The 20,559-nt window shown below is 47.9% G+C and overlaps 1 protein-coding gene across 1 annotated transcript in view; it reads right to left on the reverse strand.

The window, feature by feature from the left end:
- The window catches only part of TAF4B (TATA-box binding protein associated factor 4b), a 112,553-nt gene extending 93,040 nt beyond the window's left edge, over window positions 1–19,513 (reverse strand). The window contains exon 1 of the mRNA XM_074985816.1: window positions 19,087–19,513. Within this exon, the coding sequence (XP_074841917.1) occupies window positions 19,087–19,513 (427 nt within the window). The remainder of the gene's footprint in view (window positions 1–19,086) is intronic.
- Window positions 19,514–20,559: the final 1,046 nt, after the last annotated feature.

The following is a 20,559-nucleotide window of genomic DNA, read 5'->3' on the forward strand; positions in this document are numbered from 1 at the left end:
GCTCCTTGACTCTAGCCCAACACTGCTACATGGTCCCTTTCATGCTTTTGCCTCCTGCATGCCACTAGTAATTGGCCTGTAAGATCAAAATTTCTACTGCTGGTGTGAAGTTCCAGGTGCACAACCTCCTCCCCACATACTCAGCAGATCATTCAGCTTCAGTATACTCCCCACATTGCATGAAGCCAGCATGTCAGCTGGGAAGATGCTGTGTGAACTGTGTACACCAAACAGAAAGAGGACAAGACGGTTATCTGTTCCGTAACTGGTGTTCGAGATGTGCTGCTTATGTCCATTCCAATTTGGGTGTGAGCCGAGCGCATGCCCAGTTGCCGGAAGCCTTAGAGTCGGTGCGGTGCCCCCTGGAGTGGCACCCATATGGCCACCCATATATGCACTGCCCGCCCCACCCCCCAACTCAGTTTCTTCTTGCCATATACTCCGACAGAGGGGAAGGCGGGAAGGTTTTGGAATGGACATGAGCGACATCTCGAAGAACACCAGTTACAGAACAGCTACCTGTCTTTTCTTCGAGTGATTGCTCACGTGCATTCCAATTTGGGTGAATGCAAGCCAGTGCCTAGGAGACAGGGTCGGAGCCCCGAAACGAGTGCAGGACAGCCCTGCCCACTGCAGCGTCTTCCCATGCGTGCTGTGTAACACGCTGCAAACGTACAAATGGAGGACCAAGTGGCCCCTCTGCAGATGTCCTGGGTAGGGACTTAGGCTAAGAACACCACAGAGCACGCCTGTGACCTTGTGGAGTGTGCCCTAATCGGCAGAGGGGGAACCCCCGCCAGTTTCTAACACTCACTGATACAGACTACTATCCAGGAGGAGATCCGCTGAACGGAGACTGGATGCCCCTTCATCCTGTCTGCCACTGCAACAAACAGCTGCTGCAACTTCTGGATGGGTTTGGTCCTGTCCATATAGAAGGCCAGTGCCCTCCGGACATCCAAGGTGTGTAGGCTCTGCTCCCTAAGGGAGGCATGGGGCTTTGGGTGAAACACTGGTAAGGTGATGTCTTGGTTAATACGGAAGTGGGAGACCACCTTTGGCAGAAATGCCAGGTGGGGTCTTAGTCTAACCCTGTCTTTGTGGAACACCATATAAGTTGGGTCCACCATCAGGTACCTTAGCTCTGACACCCTTCTGGCTGAGGTAACAGCCACCAGGAATCCCACCTTGCAGGTACAGAACAACATAGAACAAGAGGTTCAAAGGGGGAGCCATCATCTTAGACAAAACCAAATTAAGGTCCCATGTTGGCAGGGGGGCCCTGTGGTTTGACTCTTTCCATTCCCTTCAAGAACCTTTTACCACTGGGTCTGAGAAGACCAAGAACCTCCCGTCCCCTGGGTGAAATGCCAAAATGGCTGCCAGGTGCACCTTTAGGGAAGATACTGACAGCCCCATCTGGCTTAGAGTAATTAGGACTCTACTCTAGCAAGTAATCTATTGGGGCCTCTCCCGAGCACATCCCCTTTTGGGTGGCCCAAATATTAGGTCTTCTCCATTTGGATACATATGCTACCCTTGTAGAGGGTTTCCTGCTGTTGAGCAATACTTCCCTGACAGGTTCAGAGCAGGCCAGCTCATCCGGTCTTGGCCATGGAGCCTCCAGGCTGTGAGATGCAGCACTTGGGAGATTGGGGTGCCGCAGTCTCCCCTCCTCCTGTGTCAGTAGGTCTGGGCACAGCGGGAGCATCTCCGGGGCGTGAGTGGACATCTCCAAGAGGGCTGAGTACCAATGTTGTCGAGCCCAGGGTGGGGCCACCAGGATTACAGATGCTCGGTCCAACTGAATTTTCAACAGCGTTGGGTGGATGAGCAGTATCGGTGGAAAGGTGTACAGCAATGGGACCGACCAATGGATGCTGAAGGCATCCGCCCAAGAGCCTGGACTTCAGTTCTGGTAAGAGCAGAACGTCCCACACTTCGCATTGAGATGCATGGCAAAGAGGTCTACCTGGGGACCTCCCCACCTCTGAAAAACTGAATTCACTACTTCTGCGTGTAATGACCACTCTAGTCCATGAAGGACCTGCTGAGGTGGTCCACCAGCGAGTTGTGAGTCCCAGGCAGGCAGAACACCTTCAGGAGAATCTGGTGCTGGATGCAGAAATCCTAAAGCACAAGGACCTCTAGACACAGGGGCAACAAGTGTGCACCCCCTGGTTTGTTTATATAGTGCATTGCTGGAGTGTTGTCTGTGGTGACTGCAACACAGTGCCCCTTCAGCTCGTTCTGAAACACTTTGCACGCCAGTCAAACTGCTATGAGTTCTCGCACCTTTCTGTGGAGATGAGCGTCCATTTTGCCCCACAGGGACTGCGTCTGATGGTCCCCCAAGTGTGCTCCCCAGCCCAGGTCTGAGGCACCTGTGGCTAGGGAGAGGGAGGGTTGTGGGGGACTGACGGGTACTCCCATGCAGACTGACCCAGCTTCTAGCCACTAGTACGGTGCCGTCAACACTTTTGGGAGGACTGTGACTAACTTACTTATGTTGTCCCTGACAGGTTTGAGTACTGAGGCGAGCCACATCTGAAAGGGGCGCATTCATAACCTGGCATGCTGGACTACGAATGTGCACGCTGCCATGTGCCCCAACAATCTGAGACATCCCTGGCCATTGTGGTTGGGAACCTTATTAGGGCGTGAGTGCAAGAGGCCATCACTTCGACCCTGCTGTGTGGCAGAAACGCTCTGGCTTGCTCTGCATCTAGACATGCACCCACAAACTTCATGACTTGAGCCAGGGCTAGCACAGACTTCACCTTGTTTACTAGGAGGCCTAACATATCGAATGTTGCTCTTATTAGCTGTACATGTTCTGACACTTGTCCTTGTGACCAACCCCTGATCAGCCAGTCATCTAGGTAAGGGAACAGGTGCACTCCCCGCCTGCGTAGGAAGGCTGCCACTACTGACATGCATTGGGTAAGACTCTCGGGGCTGAGGAGAGTCCAAATGGAAGGACTATGAATTGATAATGGTCCTTCCCTAGCACAAATCTGAGGAACCTCCTGTGAGGCGGATAAATTGTTATATAGAAATATGCATCCTGTAAGTCGAGAGCGGCAAACCAGTCCCCTCGCTCCAGCAGTGGGATAATTATGCCCAGGGATCTCATATGAAACTATCTTTTTTACAAAATTTGTTCAGGTTTTGTAGGTCCAAGATTGGCCTCAACCCCCCTGTCACTTTCGGAATTAGGAAATAGCAGGAATAAAATCCCTGTCCCCAGAATTCCTGGGGAACTTCCTCTATAGCCCCCTTTTGGAGGAGGGGGCCTACCTCCTGTCTGAGAGCTATCGCGTGAGAGGAGTCCCTGAAGAGGGATAGGGAAAGGGGTCGTGAAGGGGGGCAAGAAGAACATTGGATGGCATATCCCTTTTCTACCGTGCGGAGGACCCACTGGTCCGAAGTTATGCTGCACCACGCACGGTAGAATGGGGCTAGGCGGAGTGAAAATAAGCACTAAGCTGGAATGGGAGTGGCCAGTGCATCGCTCCCGACTGCCCCGTCAAAGTTGGTGTCTGGGCCCGGGTGGGGTCTTAGGGTGGCCCTGGTCCTGCGTCTGGCAATCCTGACGCCTCCTATTATGACGGCCCCTTCTCCTGTTCCCATCCCATTGTTGTTGTCAGGGGAACTGTCTGAACTGGGGCTGTGGGTTAAAAATGCCTTCTCTGGGTCACCGGTGTGTACAGGCCCAGCAAGCGTAGCATGGTGCAAGAATCCCTTCATACTATGAAGTCTCTTATCAGTTTTCTCTGAGAATAAGGGGAGGTCCTGAATGGACTGCTGCTCCTCTTGTGAGAGTCCCAAGACCTGAAGCCATGCTCCCCTTCTCACGGCTATACACCCAAGGCCACGACCCTAGTGGCTGCATCAGCTGTGTCTAGGGCGGCCTGCAGTGCTGCTCTGGATACCAGTCTCTGCTCCGCTACCAGGGCCGTAAATTCTGGCTTGGAGTCTGGTAGGAGCAATTCTGCAAAATGGTCCATGGAGCTGGCCATATTGTACGCATACCTACTAACCCTGGGATGCTGGTTAGCCATTCTCAACTGTAGGCCACCTGTAAAGTAAACTTTTATACCGTACAGGTCTAGTCTTTTGGCATCTTTGTTTTTGGGGGAGGGCCCTTCAACCCCGTCTCTTCCTATTGTTCATTGCATCCATGACAAGGGAGTCGGGGGAGGATGGGTCAACAGATGTTCATTTCCCTGTGCTGGGACAAAATACCGGCGTTCATTTTTCCTAGCCATGGGCAAGGCTCAGGCCAGGGTCTGCCACACTGTCTTGGCTGTGTTGGCAATTGTCTTTATAATGGACAGTGCCACCCTGAACAGTCCAGATGTTGAGAGGATGCTTGTAACAGGGTCTGTTTCGTTCCTGACCTCTTCCTCCTGCAACCCCCAGACTCTGGGCAACCCTCCTCAATAGCTGCTGGTACGCTCCTCCATCCTCCAGTACTGGGGACGCGGAGGATCCAGCTAATGCCTCATCCGGAGAAGACGAAGATGAGGTCAATATACCCTCCCAGCCTGCCAGTGCGGAGGGCTCTGGCACTTCTACTCGAGTCCTCAGCACCACAGTCTGTGGTTCTGTGCTCAGTGCCTGGGGTGGAGGGTCTCTGGTATGGTGCCGTGAAGACAGGGCCACTCTGCACCCAGGACAGCACCGATTCCATCGGTGCCGGTGCCAACTGCACCACAGTTCCCGGTGCCTGTAGAGGCGGTGCCCATGCCTGGGTCGCCTCTAACTGTGCTGGTGCCAATGTCAATGCTGGTGCAACTGCTGATGCCGGCAACTCCTCCTGCTCCTTCGGCAGGGCTCCCAGAGAAGCTGTTGGTGACGATCTCAGCACCTGAGAGTTGCCAGGCACCCTGAACAGGAGTCCTGCATCCTGCCCTTCCACTTCATGGATCACCCACGGGGTCCAGAAGGACCATTGTGGTGCCCCCTGATAGAGCCTTTGCCATTCTCCTTCTAGGGAGCATCGGGAGTGGTGCCGGTGCCTACTGCGTCGGGATTACCTCGTACTCCCACTCTGCACCAAGCTGGAGTAAAGGGAGTCCGATTCCGACGTGGACCCTGATGCCAATGACCATGGTGGTACAGAGGGTCCTGTATCTCGTTGGGTCTTGGGGGCTCTGTACCATTTGTACAGCGCCAACCGTTTGTTGGGGTCCCACCTGTGTCTGGAACCGTACCAGGGTCCCTGGAGCAGGGGTGATGAAGGCTCCCAGTGCTGTGTTTGTAGCGGCACTGAAATTTGCAGGAGGCCTTGTGCAGCACTAAAGGCCTCTGGCATCAAGGGCAACCTGGGAGAGCACAGGCTCCCGCCTCGCGCTGGAGTTGACGCCCGCACTTTGTGACTTCGGTCACGGTGCTATCTGGCAGACTACCCCGTTGCCTGTCTTCGCCCTCTTCTTTCTTGCAATCAACCCCAGTCCCATCTCCTTCTTACGAGGCACCAGGAGGCGCTGAGTCCTGCTCTTGACACTGAGAGCCCTCTGACGGTACAGACAGTGCGGGAGCGCTCTGCACCAAAGATGCAGCACTCTCTGTTCCCACCGAGGAATTGTCCGGGCACAAGGCTGACTCCATCATCAGAACTTTCAGCCTTTGAGCCCTATCTTTTAAAGTCCTAGGCTTGAAGGCCTTGCAGATAGAGCAGCGCTCCCAGAGATGAGTCTCACCGAGGCAACTCGGACATGCCTTATGCAGGTCACTTTTGGGCATACGTTTGCCACATCTTGAACAGTTTTTAAACCCCAAGGAGCCAGGCATCCCCTGGCGCCGAGGGGGTTAAAGACCCGCCTAGGCTTACTAGGTGCTAAAAAGGCACTATTTACCTACAAAGATAACTATCTAAACTATTTACAACTAATTAAAACAATCAAGGCTACCAGCGAACTCTCAACAAGAGTTGAGCTCCAGCAACCTACAGCATAAGGAACTGAGCCGGGGGGCAAGTCGGGCAGTGCATATATAGATGGCCATACGGGCACCACTCCAGGGGGCGCCGCACCGACTCTAAGGCTACCAGCTAGGGCAAAAAGCTTCTGGCAACTGGGCATGCGCGCGGCGCACACCCAAATTGGAATGCACATGAGGAATCACTCGAAGAAGAATTTCAAAAATTCCCAGGCCTTCAACAAGGGAGGGGCACATCCCTGTCAACCTTCAGCAGCAGCCAAGCTCAAACTCCTAACCAGAGCAGTAAAAACGGCGCATTGTGGGACAGCTCCTACAGGCCAGTTTGGGTGATAAAACTAAAGTTTCAGAGTGATGCAGCCTAAAAAAAGCTCTATGCCCCTTGTTGAGGTAGTTTCATTATATCAGCATAGCAGAGGAGATACATTGGCAGATGGAGCATTGCAGTGTGTACACCTCCCCTTTTGTTGACAAAAGCTGCATTGCTGGAACTACAGTGCAGAAGGCCTTATCTTTAACCGTTATTCACAGTCAGCCTGCACAGACCTTGAGTGACAATGAGCTTACGAGCAGCACGTAGCAGTTTTGTAGGGGACCCAGATGAAGAAAAAATTAACTAAATTTCCATAATCTTAAATCACAAGTGGAAAAGCATGTTACGCTTTGTAGGATTCTGCCTACACTAGGGCTGGTTTTTCAAAGCTTAAATCTATCCACTGTTAACACCTATTCAGTTCCTTCGGCACTGGCAATTTTGACACCCTTAGTGTAGGGCAGGCCACTCCTACTATTTTAAGCATCATCTAACCTTGCCCACAGGACACATACCTGACATAAGACAGGAGCTGGCAGCCCTTATGCATAACAGCTTTGTTACTATCAGTACAGTAGCAGTGCTGGTCAGTTTCCCCTCTTCCCTGAGTGGCAGGCCCTTGGTCAGTTTCCCCTCTCCTGTGGCCAGAGCAGCCCTGATGGTCATTTTCCTCAGTCCTGTCAGTGGCAGCAGCCAAGAGTCAGCTTGACACCCCTGACAGGGCCAGATTCCTTACTCCTGTCAGGGGCATGAGCCAAAAGTCACGATCTTGGCTGCTGCCTCCGACAGGAGCCGGAGAATTGACCAGTGTTCCTCTGAGTGGCATGGAGCTGGCGCCTGGCTCCAAGCTGCCCACCACTCACAGGAGCCAGGAAACTGACCAACACAGTAGCCACTTGTAGCGTTAACCTGAGATATGCTCAACCTGAGTGCATGTATCCTGGGGTTCTACTGTAGTGCTAGACTAGAACTGGCAACAGTCGTAAGCTTTTGAAGAATATCTCTACTGTAAGATTATCAGAAGGTAACACAAGTGAATCTGTTAGTACCTAAAAAAGGTCCACACTTCAATGCCTCTGTCCTCCCATGAGGAAAACAGGCCTGTTTGGTTGCCAGTATGGCAACCCATCGAAGAATCACCCCACAGATAAACACAATAAGGGCAAGTAGTAGGTAGAGTGGAAAAGATGAACAGCGACAGCAAGAGGAAATAAAAGAGATCCAAGAACAAACATTGGGGGTGGGTGGGTGGGCAAGAAGGAATTTAAGCACAAACAGCAGCAATTCTAATTTTGGTGTTAGTGCCAAGAATGTGAGCCCAGTTACCATAGGTTTTTTGGTGGAGCCCTTTTAGAGTTACATGCTAATACAGTGGGAAAGCTGTCACCCAATTAGACATTTTGGAAGCTGTGGTCTTATCAAAAGATATTAGCAGGAACCTTGCCCTCTAAACCCAGCCTGTGAGTGTTTCTAGTACTGACACTTGCACAGCTTTCATCACTATCTTGTTTTTTTTTTTTTTTAAAACAACGGACACGAATGGTCAGTCCACTCCTTAAGCACACATTGCCTTTTCTGCATGATTCTCTCACAGTGTGGAACAACAAGCTGTACACTCACACCAAAATGCAAGTCTACAGAGCCTGCATCCTCAGCACCCTCCTTTATGGCAGCGAGACTTGTACCCTGTATGCCCACCAGGAAAAGAGGCTGAACGTCTTCCACTTGCGCTGCCTCAGGCGCATCCTTGCAATATCACGGAAGGACAGAGTGACCAACACCGCCGTCCTTGAGCAAGCTGGAATCCCAACCATGCACACCCTCCTCAGGCAGCGTGGGCTCCGCTGGCTTGGCCACGTCCACAGGATGAATGATGGAAGGATTCCAAAAGACATCCTGTATGGTGAGCTAGCCTCTGGCAGAAGACCTCCCAGACGCCCCCAGCTGCGCTACAAAGATGTCTGCAAGAGAGACCTCAGAGAGGTAGACATCGAGCTGGACAATTGGGAAGAACTAGCAGACGACCGCAGCAGAGGGAGGCAGGGGTTACACAGGGGCATTCAGAAGGGCGAGATGAAGGTCAGACAGCTAGAGGAGAAGCGAGCGCACAAAAAGCACAGTAAGGACTTGCCAGACACCGACTACATCTGCAAGAGATGCAGCAAGGACTGTCACTCTCGTGAGGGTCTTCATAGTCACAATAGACGCTGTAAATGAAGTCCTCAATTGAAACTTTAAAGGGCGCGATCCATAGTCTATGCAGACTGAAGGATGCCTACTACTACTACTACTACTACTATTCTCTCACCATCTGAACCACAATTAGCAATATCAGTTTAGACCAAGGACTGAAAGAACACCAATCACAGCTGTGCAAGTATGCCATTGTCCTGAAGTACTGCACATGCTGTACATGTTTTATACACACACTAAATTAACAGTACAGAGACTGTTAATTTCTCAGTAACACCTGCTTTTTTAAAGAGCGGGCAGTGCAGAAAGTCTCTTATCAGAGGTGAAAATCAAAACTTTAATGAAGCAACTTGTTCAGGCTGAGCGTTCGTTATATGCCAAGAAGAAAGGACCCAACCCACTTTGGAACAGTTTCTCTGCCCTGTTCCGCTCATGGGACACAAAGGGGCCTGCTAGTCCCCACCTGCAAGTGTCTGCTGGAGATGCCCCACTGGGGTAGCATATCTGTCAGTAGCTGTGAAACCCACAACAGCTGTATGTCTCTTTCCCTGTGCCCTGGTGCTGTGGGCAGTGGCTTGAGAGCACAATGTTCTGGCTATCTCCTAGATCGGCTGTTCCCAAACTTTCTCTGGTCACAGAACAGTAGCACATCACGGCACTCTCTGTGGAACACTGTCATACTAACTACAAGGAACATGACTTCCCTGAGAAGAGGCAAGAAACTGCCATTATTCAGTTTCAATGGCAGAATACTTTGCAATAGCTTGCAAAACACCCATGTTCCACCAGAACACAGTTTGGGAACTGCTGTCCAAGATGATCCTTCACAGCCATTTATCAGCTAGCACAAGACTGACAAACCTGTCCCAGGCCAGAGAGTCAGGGAGCCATAACTGTTTTTCCCCTCTTCCTCTGGGCTTCCTGTGACAGCTGTTTAGTAAAAGAAAAACTTTTGTTAGATGTTCCACTAGAGTTTATTCTTCAAGAGCCAGTTAAGCTCCTATGCTGCTCGCTTGGGACTCCCACAACCCAGCAAAGCAGCAGACCAGAGCCACACTCTCCTCCCCAGAGAAGCTGTAGGCATCCAAGCAAGGGAGCTAACCTGTGGCTGCAACAGGTGAAAAGGGCAGCTATTTATAAAGAGTGCACCCAGCAAGGGCTATAGAACAGTGGTAAGTGGTGTTCCCTGCCTCACCCCATAGCAACAGGGCCAATTCAAACACTTCAGGAATCACAGGGAAGATGCTTTTGATTCATAATTAAATGTCTTTTCTAAACAGTTGCTCTCCAGGGCCACATATTGAACACCGTTACTTTGAAAGCTAACTGCGCTCTTACCGACCATTTCTCATTTCTGACTGTTGCTAGATTTTGCAGCTATTTTCAAACAAACTTTGACACTCCAAGATTAAGTCAACCATGTGGTTGAAGCATCACATTAATATTTTGTTGTAATGTCACAATTCAGAGTCAGTACTTCCTGCCAGAATTACTTTTTTGCTTATTAAAAATGAAATCCACAAGACAGAAAACATATAAATAGAACAAAGCCTTCTCAAATATAAGTCTCTTTTTAAAGGATCAAAGTAATCCAAGTGCATCACCTAGTGATATTTGTACACTAGAATTTTATCTAGCTTTGTATACGGCTTCATAGAAGGAAACTAAGTATTAAACTCTCATCTCTAATGTGAAACCTAGCACTGCTTCATCCTTTCCAGAAGTGAAAGCAGGTGCACTTTTCCTCAAGGAACTGTTTTGGCTACTTTTTCCACCTCTGGTTACTACCTTCTCTCCCTGTGCAAAGCAACACAGACATTGCACCAGTTCAGTTCTGGGAGGGCTCAGCTATAAGGCCTGTTGTCAGCATCCAGGAATCCAACCCACCAAAAGGAACCAAGCCCCCAAATTTTAAAGCCATCTACCCCTGCATAAGATTTACACAGAGAAAGATCAAAGATGTCCACCATCACAATCCCCCATCAATAAAGGATGCACAGTGGTTGCTCTCCCTATCCAAGTTGCCACAGGACTGCATATTGTTTCTGAGAAAGTTAAAAACAAAAAGACACCAGCTATTCCAATGTGTCAAGTTTCTTAGTACTCAATTTCTTAGCCCAAACAGTTCTCAGGTAAAATGCTTCAAGTCAGAGTTGATCTTTAGTTTGGTCTGGACCCACAACTTTTTTTCCTTCACAGTTCTTTAGTGTCTTGTTTTCAGCTTTGTTCACATGTATCTCTTTAAGGTGGGTAAGGCACTTCCAAAGGCCATTTGAAGATAAAAGACCTGATTGCTTTCCAATTGTTAAATACATTCCCCCAGGGAAGAATCCCTACAAAAAACAGAACATTCAGGAAGGATTCCTGAACAGGTAGCATGGGGATGTTTTTCTAAGACCAACCACAGTGTGGACTTATGGGCAGGGGGAATCATTTATTGGTTGTTGATTTGATTACTGAGCCATTAAGTTTCTCCATCAGTCCTCATTAGCACATTTAGAATTAAAACCAAAAATTCACACTTCATATTTTTAACTTCACATAGGCTGTGTCTACATGACAAAAATAACTTCGAAGTTGAGCATCTGCACATACCCTACTTTGAAGTTAAACTTCAAAATAGGGTACTACCTCATTCCCGGGAATGGAGTAAGGGCTTCAAAGTTAGGTTCCCTACTTCAAAGTAAGGGAAAATGCATGTAGACTCTCTGCTGGCTACCGAACTAGAGCCTAACTTCAGAGTTACTTCCTAGTCATAGAAGAATGACACATGCACAAGAACGATACATAAAAAATAGGATATACTGATTCAGCAGACTGTAATTTCAAATTTGATATGTTACATGATACATGTTGCATAAAGCATCTTATATAGTTAGGAATATTCACCTCCCGAAGCCAATTTTCATAAAGCACAAGGGGGGGGCACTACACCATAGATACCATATTCAGCACTAGGCCCTCCCTTAAGTAGGAAAGGCTAGAAAAAAAATCTGTGCCAAATTATATTTTCAATTAATACAGATTATACACAAGTTATGAAAAATCCCATAGAAGTGGAATAGATTTGAAATTATGAATGTTACCAAACTATGACCATCAGTGCTGAACACGCACTTTGGTTTTCCACCCCCCCACTTAAATCTATCTCCATGTCAAAAAAATCAGTATGTTGCAGGAGGATCTTAGAGGCCAAAGCTTTTTTTTCTTGGAGAAAAAAAAAAGAAAGTATGCGCAAAAGCAAGCTTCTACACTTCTGCAACATTTCACTTTATGGCAAGTGGAGTAGCATTTAAACATGTTTGATGTGCTCACAACTCAAACACCACAACATTGTGCTAGGGTCTGAGAACCAGAAAGTGAAAGGGACTAAGAAATAGGATAGATTTTAAAAGCCTGATAGAGTTCTGCAACAGGAATTGTGTGATGCATACTTTGATATGAAAGAATACATTAACGCACTTCTAGGCGTTGAATTTGCCCTGAAATAGCAGATTTCAATTAGCTCCATACTGACTGAATACATGTGACTTCAGGATGGGAAGAAGAGGAAAATTTCTTCTCATCATTAGTGAATGCTTCTTAGAGCAGCTAGTCCTGGAACCCTAAAGGGACCAACAATATTCTTGATTTAGTCCTAAGTGGAGGATTGGATCTTGTCCAAGAGGTGACTATAGCTAAACTGCTGATAATAGTGTCCTCATAAATTAAATTTAACATCTTTAGGTGGAGGAGGGTTAACACCCAAAAAGCCTACCGCAGTCTCATTTAACTTCAGAAAGGGAAACTACACAAAAATGAAGAAGTTACTGGAAATTGAAACAGTCTCAAAAAATGTGAAATGACTGAAAGCAGCATGGAAACTTTTATAAAAGCAGCTTAAGTTTGAAATTAAATCTGCAGCCCAAATTAAGAAAAAAAATATTAGGACAACCGGAAGGATTTCACAATGGATAAACAAAGTAAAATGGGTTAGAGGCAAAAAAGGCATCTTTTAAGAAAGTAGTAAATTCTATTAAGGAAAACAAGAAAAAAAACTCTTGCAAGTGTAAAAATATATTTAGGCAGAACAAAGAAGTATTTGAAGAGCAAGAGAACACTCAAACTAACAGCAAATAAACAAAATTACGTGCATCAGAAGCAGAAAACTTGCCAAACAATCAATGGGGCCATTGGACAATCCTAAAGCAGCATCCAAGGAGGATAAGACCATTATAGACAAGCTAATGAATTTTCTGCATCAGTCTTCACTGCAAAGGAAGTGAGGGAGCTCCTCAGTTCTAAGCCACTCTTTCTAAACAACTAGTCTGATGAACTGTCCCAGGCTGAGGAACCAGAGGAAGTACTGGAATAAACTGGTAAGTTAAACAGTAACTAGGAGGCTCCATCCCATTTGCTATGCTTGCCAACAATGTTCTTTTTCCAGGAGGCTGAGGAGCCATGTGGCCATCCCCCAGCCTTACCAGGGCTTCCCCCACTCCACCACCTTTCTCCTGCCTCAATCACCCAGGCAATTGACTGATGTGGTGTCATTCTGTTGCCTGGGAGGAATTATAAGTTTAATACATAGAGAGATAAGTAACTGGGACCAGATGGTATTCACCCAAGAATTCTGAAGAAACTCAAAGATGAAATTACAGGACTACTTATGGTATGTAATTTATTTACATTAGCTTCTGCTCCAGATGCCTGGAACACAGCTAACGTAACACGAATTTTTAGAAAAGGCTCCAGAGGGGATGCTGGCAGTTACAGGATAGTACTCTTTCTTATTCAGCAGCCCTGGGACTGGGAGGTTGCCAAATAGTCAAATATTCTGGATAAGAGAGAGAGATACCAAGCAATACATGACACTAAAGAAAAATAAAATTAGATATTAAAAAACAACAGTATATGCTGTTCTTTATCTACCAACAATAGTAGGATTGTACACTGTCAACTTACAAATACTGCAAATACAATGTATTTACGTTCACTATACTGTACTTACGGAAAATGTGAGTAAAATTTACTTATGATTAAAATGCCAGATATTTGAGTGTTCCAGATAATAAAATGCCAGATAGGAAAGAGTTTACTGTACATCTAACTTCAGTAGCATGCAGTGTGGTTGAAACTGTAGTGAAGACCCCGAGGCCATGTCTATACGTATAAAAAAAACTTCGAAATGGCCATGCTAATGACCAAATCGAAGAATCCTAATGAGGCACTGAAATGAATATTCAGTGCCTCATTAGCACAGTGCCGCCCACAGCACTTCAAAAGTGCCGCTTGCTCGCTCGCAGCTCATCTACACAGGGAGTCGTTTTTGAAAGGAGCCTGCCAACATCAAAATCCCCTTATTCCTATCACATGATGCTATTCATATTATAGGAATAAGGGGATTTCGATGTTGGCAGGCTCCTTTTGAAAAGGACCTCCCATATAGATGAGATGCGGGTGAGCAAACAGCAGCACTTTCAAAGTGCTGCAGCAGGTGGCATGCAAATGAGGCACTGAATATTCCTTTCAGTGCCTCATTAGTATTCTTCGATTTGGCCATTAGCATGGCCATTTTGAAGTTTTTCATAAGTGTCATCATCATCATCATCATCAACCATGGGCTCAACGCCCGTTGGAAAGAAATAGCGAGAGAGGCATCAGACACCATCTTTCCCTATCCAGTGCAGAGTGGCTTAGGTTCTGTAGACTAACTCTGCACCAATCTACTACATCCTCCATTCATTCTCTGTGGGGTCTGCCTCTCCTATTGGAGCCATCCATTATGCTGAATACTAGGGTCTTGATTTTTTGTTCATCATTCATTCTGCAAATATATCCAAGTAGTTGTAGCTTCTGTTTTATAACGTTCTGCAGCAGGTTCTCTTTCAGCTGTATCTTTCTATATAATTCCTCATTGGTGACCTTCTGCATTCATCCTATTCTCAGAATCTTTCTGTAATAACTCCCTTCAAACACCAATATTCTTCTTTTTGAATCTTTCGTAGATGTAGCCTAATTGTCAGACATGTAAGGGAACACTTTGGTGATGCACGATTTCACTTAAAAGACACGTTGGCTCTCCCCCACTTTGAGGGAGATCAAACATGGACAATGGTAATACGACTGTAGAGCACATGGATGTTCAAAAAGCTTTTGAACAGATTCCTATTCTAAGGCTCTGAATCAAAGCAAGCAAATGTTAGTAAGAGGGGAAGGTGCTCTTATCAGTCAGTAGCTATTAAAAGACAAGGTAGGAAACAAGCAATAGAAGAAATGGTCAATTTTCAGAATGGAAAGCCAAAACACCAATGTCACTCAAGGACCTGAACTGGGACCACAGCTGTTCAACTTAGTCATAAATGATCTGGAAAAAGTGGTAAAATATGAAGGTGGCAAAAGTCTGCAGATGATACAAAGTTATTCCAGATAATTATGTCTAAAACTGACTGTGGAGAGTTACAAAGGGACCTCCCACGACTGGCTTACTGGGCAACAACATGGCAGATGAAAATCAATGCTGATAAATGCAAGATGGTGCACCCAGGAAAACTGAGTATCACCTATACATACAAAATGAAGTCATCTAAATTAGCTATTCAGATGAAGCAGGTCTTTGCCACCGAAAGCTTATGCTCCAAAATATCAGTTAGTTTATAAGGTGCCACAGGACTTCTCATTGTGTTCAGAAACTATCCACAAGGACTCCAAACATCTTCCTTGAGTGGTCACAGCTAATTTAAAACAAAGCTCAAAGTGCAAGCAGCAGTCAAACATACTAACAATGTTAAGAACCATTAGGCCAAATCAAGGACCACGAAAAACATCATGAATTGTGAAATCTGTTTTACCCTGCCCACCTGCATGGGGTCTTGTGTGTGCTTTTACCCTATTTTATAGGGGTTTCAAATTGTTACAGGCTGGGGACTGACTGGCTAAGCAGCAGTACAGAAGAAAGGGACCTAGGGGTTATGGTGGATGATAGGCTGGATATAAGTAAACAGGGTGCCCTTGTAGCCAAGACGGCTAATGGCATATTAGGGTGCATTAGGAGAAGCATTTCGAGCAGATATAGAGAAGTGGCTGTTCCCCTCTATTTAGCACTGCTAAGGCCACTGCTGGAGTATTGTGTTCAGTTTTGGGGGCCCCAGTATAAAAAGGATGTGGATGTACTGGCACAGGGTCAGTGGAGGGCAACAAAAATAATTAAGGCGCTGTAGCACATGACCTATGAGGAGAGGCTGAGGAATTTGGGCTTATTTAGTTTACAGAAGAGAAGACTGAGCCGTCATTTAGTAGCAGCCTTCAACTTCCTGAAGGGGAGCTCTCAAGAGGATGGTGAGAAACTGTTCTCAGTGGTGTCAGATGGCAGAACAAGTAGTAATGGTCTGAAGTTAGAGGGAGAGGTGCGGGTTGCATATTAGGAAAAACTACTTCACCAAGAGGGTGGTGAAGCACTGGAATGCGTTGCCTAGATAGGCGGTGGATTCTCCATCCCTAGAGGTTTTAAGTCCCGGCTTGACAAGGTCCTGGCTGGGATGACTTAGTGGGGGTTGATCCTGCTTGAAGCAGGGGGCTTGACTAGATGATCTCCTGAGGTCCCTTTCAGTCCTAGGATGTTATGATTCTAAATCGGGGGTCTTGACCTAATAGGGTGTCATGGGGACTTGTAAGGTTATTTTAGGGGAGTCACAATATCACTACCCTTACTACTGTGCTGCCTTCAAAGTTAAGTGCCCAGAGAGCAGCTGCAATGGTCGGGCCACCAGCTCTGAAGGTGGTACCCTGCAACAGTTCTCCCTTCCAGAATGAGGCTTCCAGCAAGTAGCCACTCACCATCCACCCAGCTCTAAATGTAAAGCTGGGATCAGCAGCCAGGCACATCAGGTAGCCATGCTACAACCCCCACCCTCCCAGCTCCTTTTTCCTTAGGGGGAGAGATACATCAGTGGTTAGAGCATTTGTCTGCTAAACCCAGGGTTGTGAGCTCCATCCCTGAGGGGGCCATTTAGAGGTCTGGGGCAACCAGATTGAAAAAGAAAGGCTGTTGGGGATGGTGTTAAGTCCTGCTGTGAGGCCAGGGGACTGGACTTGATGACCTCTCAAGGTCCTTTCCAGTGCCATGGGATAGGTATATTGCCATACATTCAATTACAACCCTGAAATTTAAATAGCTGAAAACATGAAGTTTACCATTTTTAAAAAGCCTATGACCGTGAAATTGAATATAACAGACTACGAATTCAGAAACGGCATAATAAAGCAGAAAATGTCACAATGCCACTGTATATATCCATGGAACCTTCAACACCTTGAATACTGTTTGCTGTTCCAGTCACCTCATCTCAAAAATTATATTAAAACTGGAAAAAGTACAGAGAAGGCCAAATTGTTAAGGGTATGGAACATTAGATAGGATGAGAGATGAATAAAACTTGGACTTTTCAGTTTGGATAACAGTTGGCTAATGAGGGCTATGACAAGAGCTCTATAAAATTTTGAATGACGTTGAACAAGTGAATAAGGATATGCTATGCACTTCTACATAACTCAAGATTGGGGGGGGGGGTGTCACTGAATGACATTAATCAACAATGATTTAAAAAGTTTTAAACAGAAGCACTTCACACAACCAAGTCAGTCTGTGTAATCTGCTGTTAGAGGAAGTCTGAATGATAAAAGAATTAGAAACCTTCATGGAGGATAGGTCAATCAATGGCTGTTAGCCAGGATGGTCATGGATGCAACCCCATGATTGACAACAGCTGGGAGCAGACAACGGGATAGATCAGTCAGTAAATGCCTGTTCCACTCAATTTTCTCAGAAGCACATGGCATTGGCCACTATTGTTAGAGCCCTATGCAGACAAAATTCATATCCATAGATACAGACAAATATCCATGAAGTAGCAGGGTTCTTGCCATCAGCAAGTCCAACAGGGCCATGGCCAGCAACCAGGCCAAGAATCAAAGCAGCAGCAAAAGCAGCAACATGTCAGGCCACTACTCACATGAGCCAGCACAGAGTGTTGGCAGCTCCTGTGGTGTAATTATGCCACTCCTCATGCCTACTGAGATGGGCACCGTGCTCACCAGCAGCAGTGGCTGGTCACGGTAGTTTGTGCAAATGGCTCACGTGCTTCTGGACAAGAGTCCCTTCCATGCAGAGGTGCACATCTGTTCATGTGTGCAAGAATCACTTGCACATAATGCGATCAGGGACAGCTATGAGTAAACCTGGTGCTCATCCCACTGAGCAGGACTGAGGCAGTATAGCTGTCCTCAGGGTGCTGCACAGGGTCCTCTGTGCAGTGGCCTGACATGCTACTGCTTTTGGGGCAGGACGCTGCCAGCCTCATGTGTGCTGCTAGACTCCTGCCACTCCATGGATATCTGAAGAGAATTGTTGTATCCATGCAGGCAGAGCTCTAAGTCTTGGAAGATGGACTACTGGCCTGACCCAACAGGGTCTTATTTGCAACTCTCCAGTCCTCTGCTATAAGCAACAGATTCTAATGGAGTTATCAACCAAAATATGTGAACTCATTTAATGCTTAAATCCTGAACATACACATCACTCTGCTCCAGTGACTTGTTGCTCTTTAATTCATTGATTTATTTCAGCAAGTAGCCCTGCAATTCCATCTGTATTATCTAAAAATCTAATACTGTAATGAAAAACTATTCTGCATAAAAAATTCTTATATGTATTATCACTAAGATTAAAAAGTTAAGATATCTTTAAAAGGAACCTGGCCCAAGCCCAGGTTCAGAACTGCAATATTAATATTATCCTTGTCTTCTGCTAGGTTTTGTTAGCCTGAGTTATCATCAACTTCCACAAAAACCCACAAGTTCTAAAACTTTTACACCAAGAGTTAGACAGCTGAATATAGGGTCTGATCATTGGCTGCTAAGCCTGCAAACACTTTTGAAAGAGAAAGCATCTGATGAAGTGAGTCTGTGCTCACGAAAGCTCATGCTCAACACTTTTCTGTTAGTCTACAAGGTGCCACAGGGCCCTTCGTTGCTATTACAGATCCAGACTAACACAGCTACCCCTCCGATTTTTGACAGTGAGACCATTTTTAAGGCAACTGTCTTTAACTCGCAACATCTGAAACTCTAATCCAAAAATCATATCTTATCTAATGAAGTTTTTCCAGCTCAACTGTTTCTCTTCTAGTGAGCCTGTTTTACAGCACTTAAAATTTTAAACACAGCAGGACCTGTCAAATTTCTATGACAACACTTGTATTTTCAGGTTTGAAATACAACCTCCTGAACCATTCTATCCCCCTTTAATAATTAAAATTAATCAGTATTGCACCTTTCCCATTTCACTGGCTTGCAATTCTGCCAGCAACGCCTTCAAAATACACACACACTCCTGCTCCTAAGGACCCAAGTAGAAACCAATCCACAGTAAGTGATTACATGAGAACATATAAGCAGGGAGATAAATGACAAAAGTTCCTGATCTCCCCCTCCCCAGTAGCATACACCAGAAGTACTTCAGGCTCCCACGGGAGCCCTGTGCACGAGGACTGTACTCAGCATGCTAGAGAAGTTACACAGCACTGAGCTCTGCCCAGCACGCCGGCGGTCCCGCAGCACCGCGTTGCCTTTCAGGGCGTGTAAAAGAGGCGACTCACCTGGCGGGAGCTGGAAGTTTGCAGGCAGTTGTATCGTGGTGGTCTGGGGGGCTTTGGGAGCCACAGTTTGCGGAGCAGCCAGCCGGGGCCCCCCAGAGCTCTTGGGGGGCTGTTGGGCAGCAGTGACAGCGGCCACCAGAGTCCCCACGGGGGCCGTCACCAGGCGGGACTGCTGCGAAACGGCAGGCACCAGGTTGATGGGCACCTTTGTCACTGCGTGGCTCAGGGCAGCTGCCTGGCCCCGAGCAGTTGCCTGGCCCCCAGCGGGAGCGCTGGAGACAGAAGCCGGGGACACAGTGCTCGGAGAACAGAGCAGGGCAGGGGCGGGCTGAGCACCCCCGGCCCCGCTCGCTGCGGGAGCCGCCAGTGCCTGCTCAGGGTGCCCGGCGGGCATCACCCGCACTGGGGCTGCCGCAGAGGTGCTCATGGAAGAGACGAGCGGGAGCGAGGCGGGCAGGACTGGAGTCTCCCGGAGCGCCCGCTTTACCCCCCAGCATAGCAGCCGGCAATGGGGAGGCTGGTGTCTGGGCGGCGCGGCAGGATCCGAGGCTCACACGCTGCCTGCGCGCCCGGGCTGCTCCGGGCAGCTCCCGCTGCCACGCTGCCGAAAACACATGGTCATCCGTCCCCTGCCGGCGGCGCACACGTGGGGCGCGCTGGGCCTCCCTCTCGGGGCGGGCAGGCACAGGGAATCGGTTCGCACTACTGCGCCGGCGCCCTGCGCTGCTGCTACCCGGTGCTTCGCCCCGCCCCTAGGCGGCCGACCCCAGCCATGTTTATAGAGCCACGCGGAGCTCTCCCGCGCACGCGCTCCAGGCGCGCGGGGCCGCAGCCGGGCTTCCCCCGGGCTCTCGGCCTTCCGATTGGAAGCGCCGAAGAACCTACGGGGGCGGGGCTTTGTGGCGTCACGGGAGCCGCGTTCTAAGCGACTGGGAGGCTAGAGTAGAAAGTGTGTACGGGCTCCCTTGGAGTAACAGCTGACTTCGTCCCGCAGCGGGTGTGAGGCTGGATATTCGGGGCCCGCGGGACTTTTCTCATGACAATGGGGCGAAGCGAAAGAAGCATTTCAGGCTGTTTGAAACGTTGGGGGCTGGTTGGCGGTGGGGTTTAGAAGTCCACCTAGCGCGCCATCAGGCAGAAGCGCGTTCCGGCCTAGATAATGATGGGTGCATTAGGGCAAGTCGCGTAATACGTTGTGGGGAATCCTGGAAGATAGTAGTAGAGAGGTAGCTGTGCGAGTCGGTAGTTTAGCAAAACAAACCAGTAGCTGCGCAGCACTTTAACAAATGATGTATTAGGTGGTGAGCTTTTGTGGGACAGACCTATTGAACTGATGAAGTGGAGCTGCTCCACGTAAGCTCACTACCTAAAAAATCATGACTGCTGTTTTGTCTTGCAAGGTAGTGAGCACCTCTCTGCTCCTGCCAAAGTAAATGGGAACTGAGTGAGTTTAGCAGGCTAGAGGCAGGGGCT

This window comes from Carettochelys insculpta, chromosome 2, assembly GCF_033958435.1.
Source record: "Carettochelys insculpta isolate YL-2023 chromosome 2, ASM3395843v1, whole genome shotgun sequence".
NCBI lineage: Eukaryota > Metazoa > Chordata > Testudines > Carettochelyidae > Carettochelys > Carettochelys insculpta.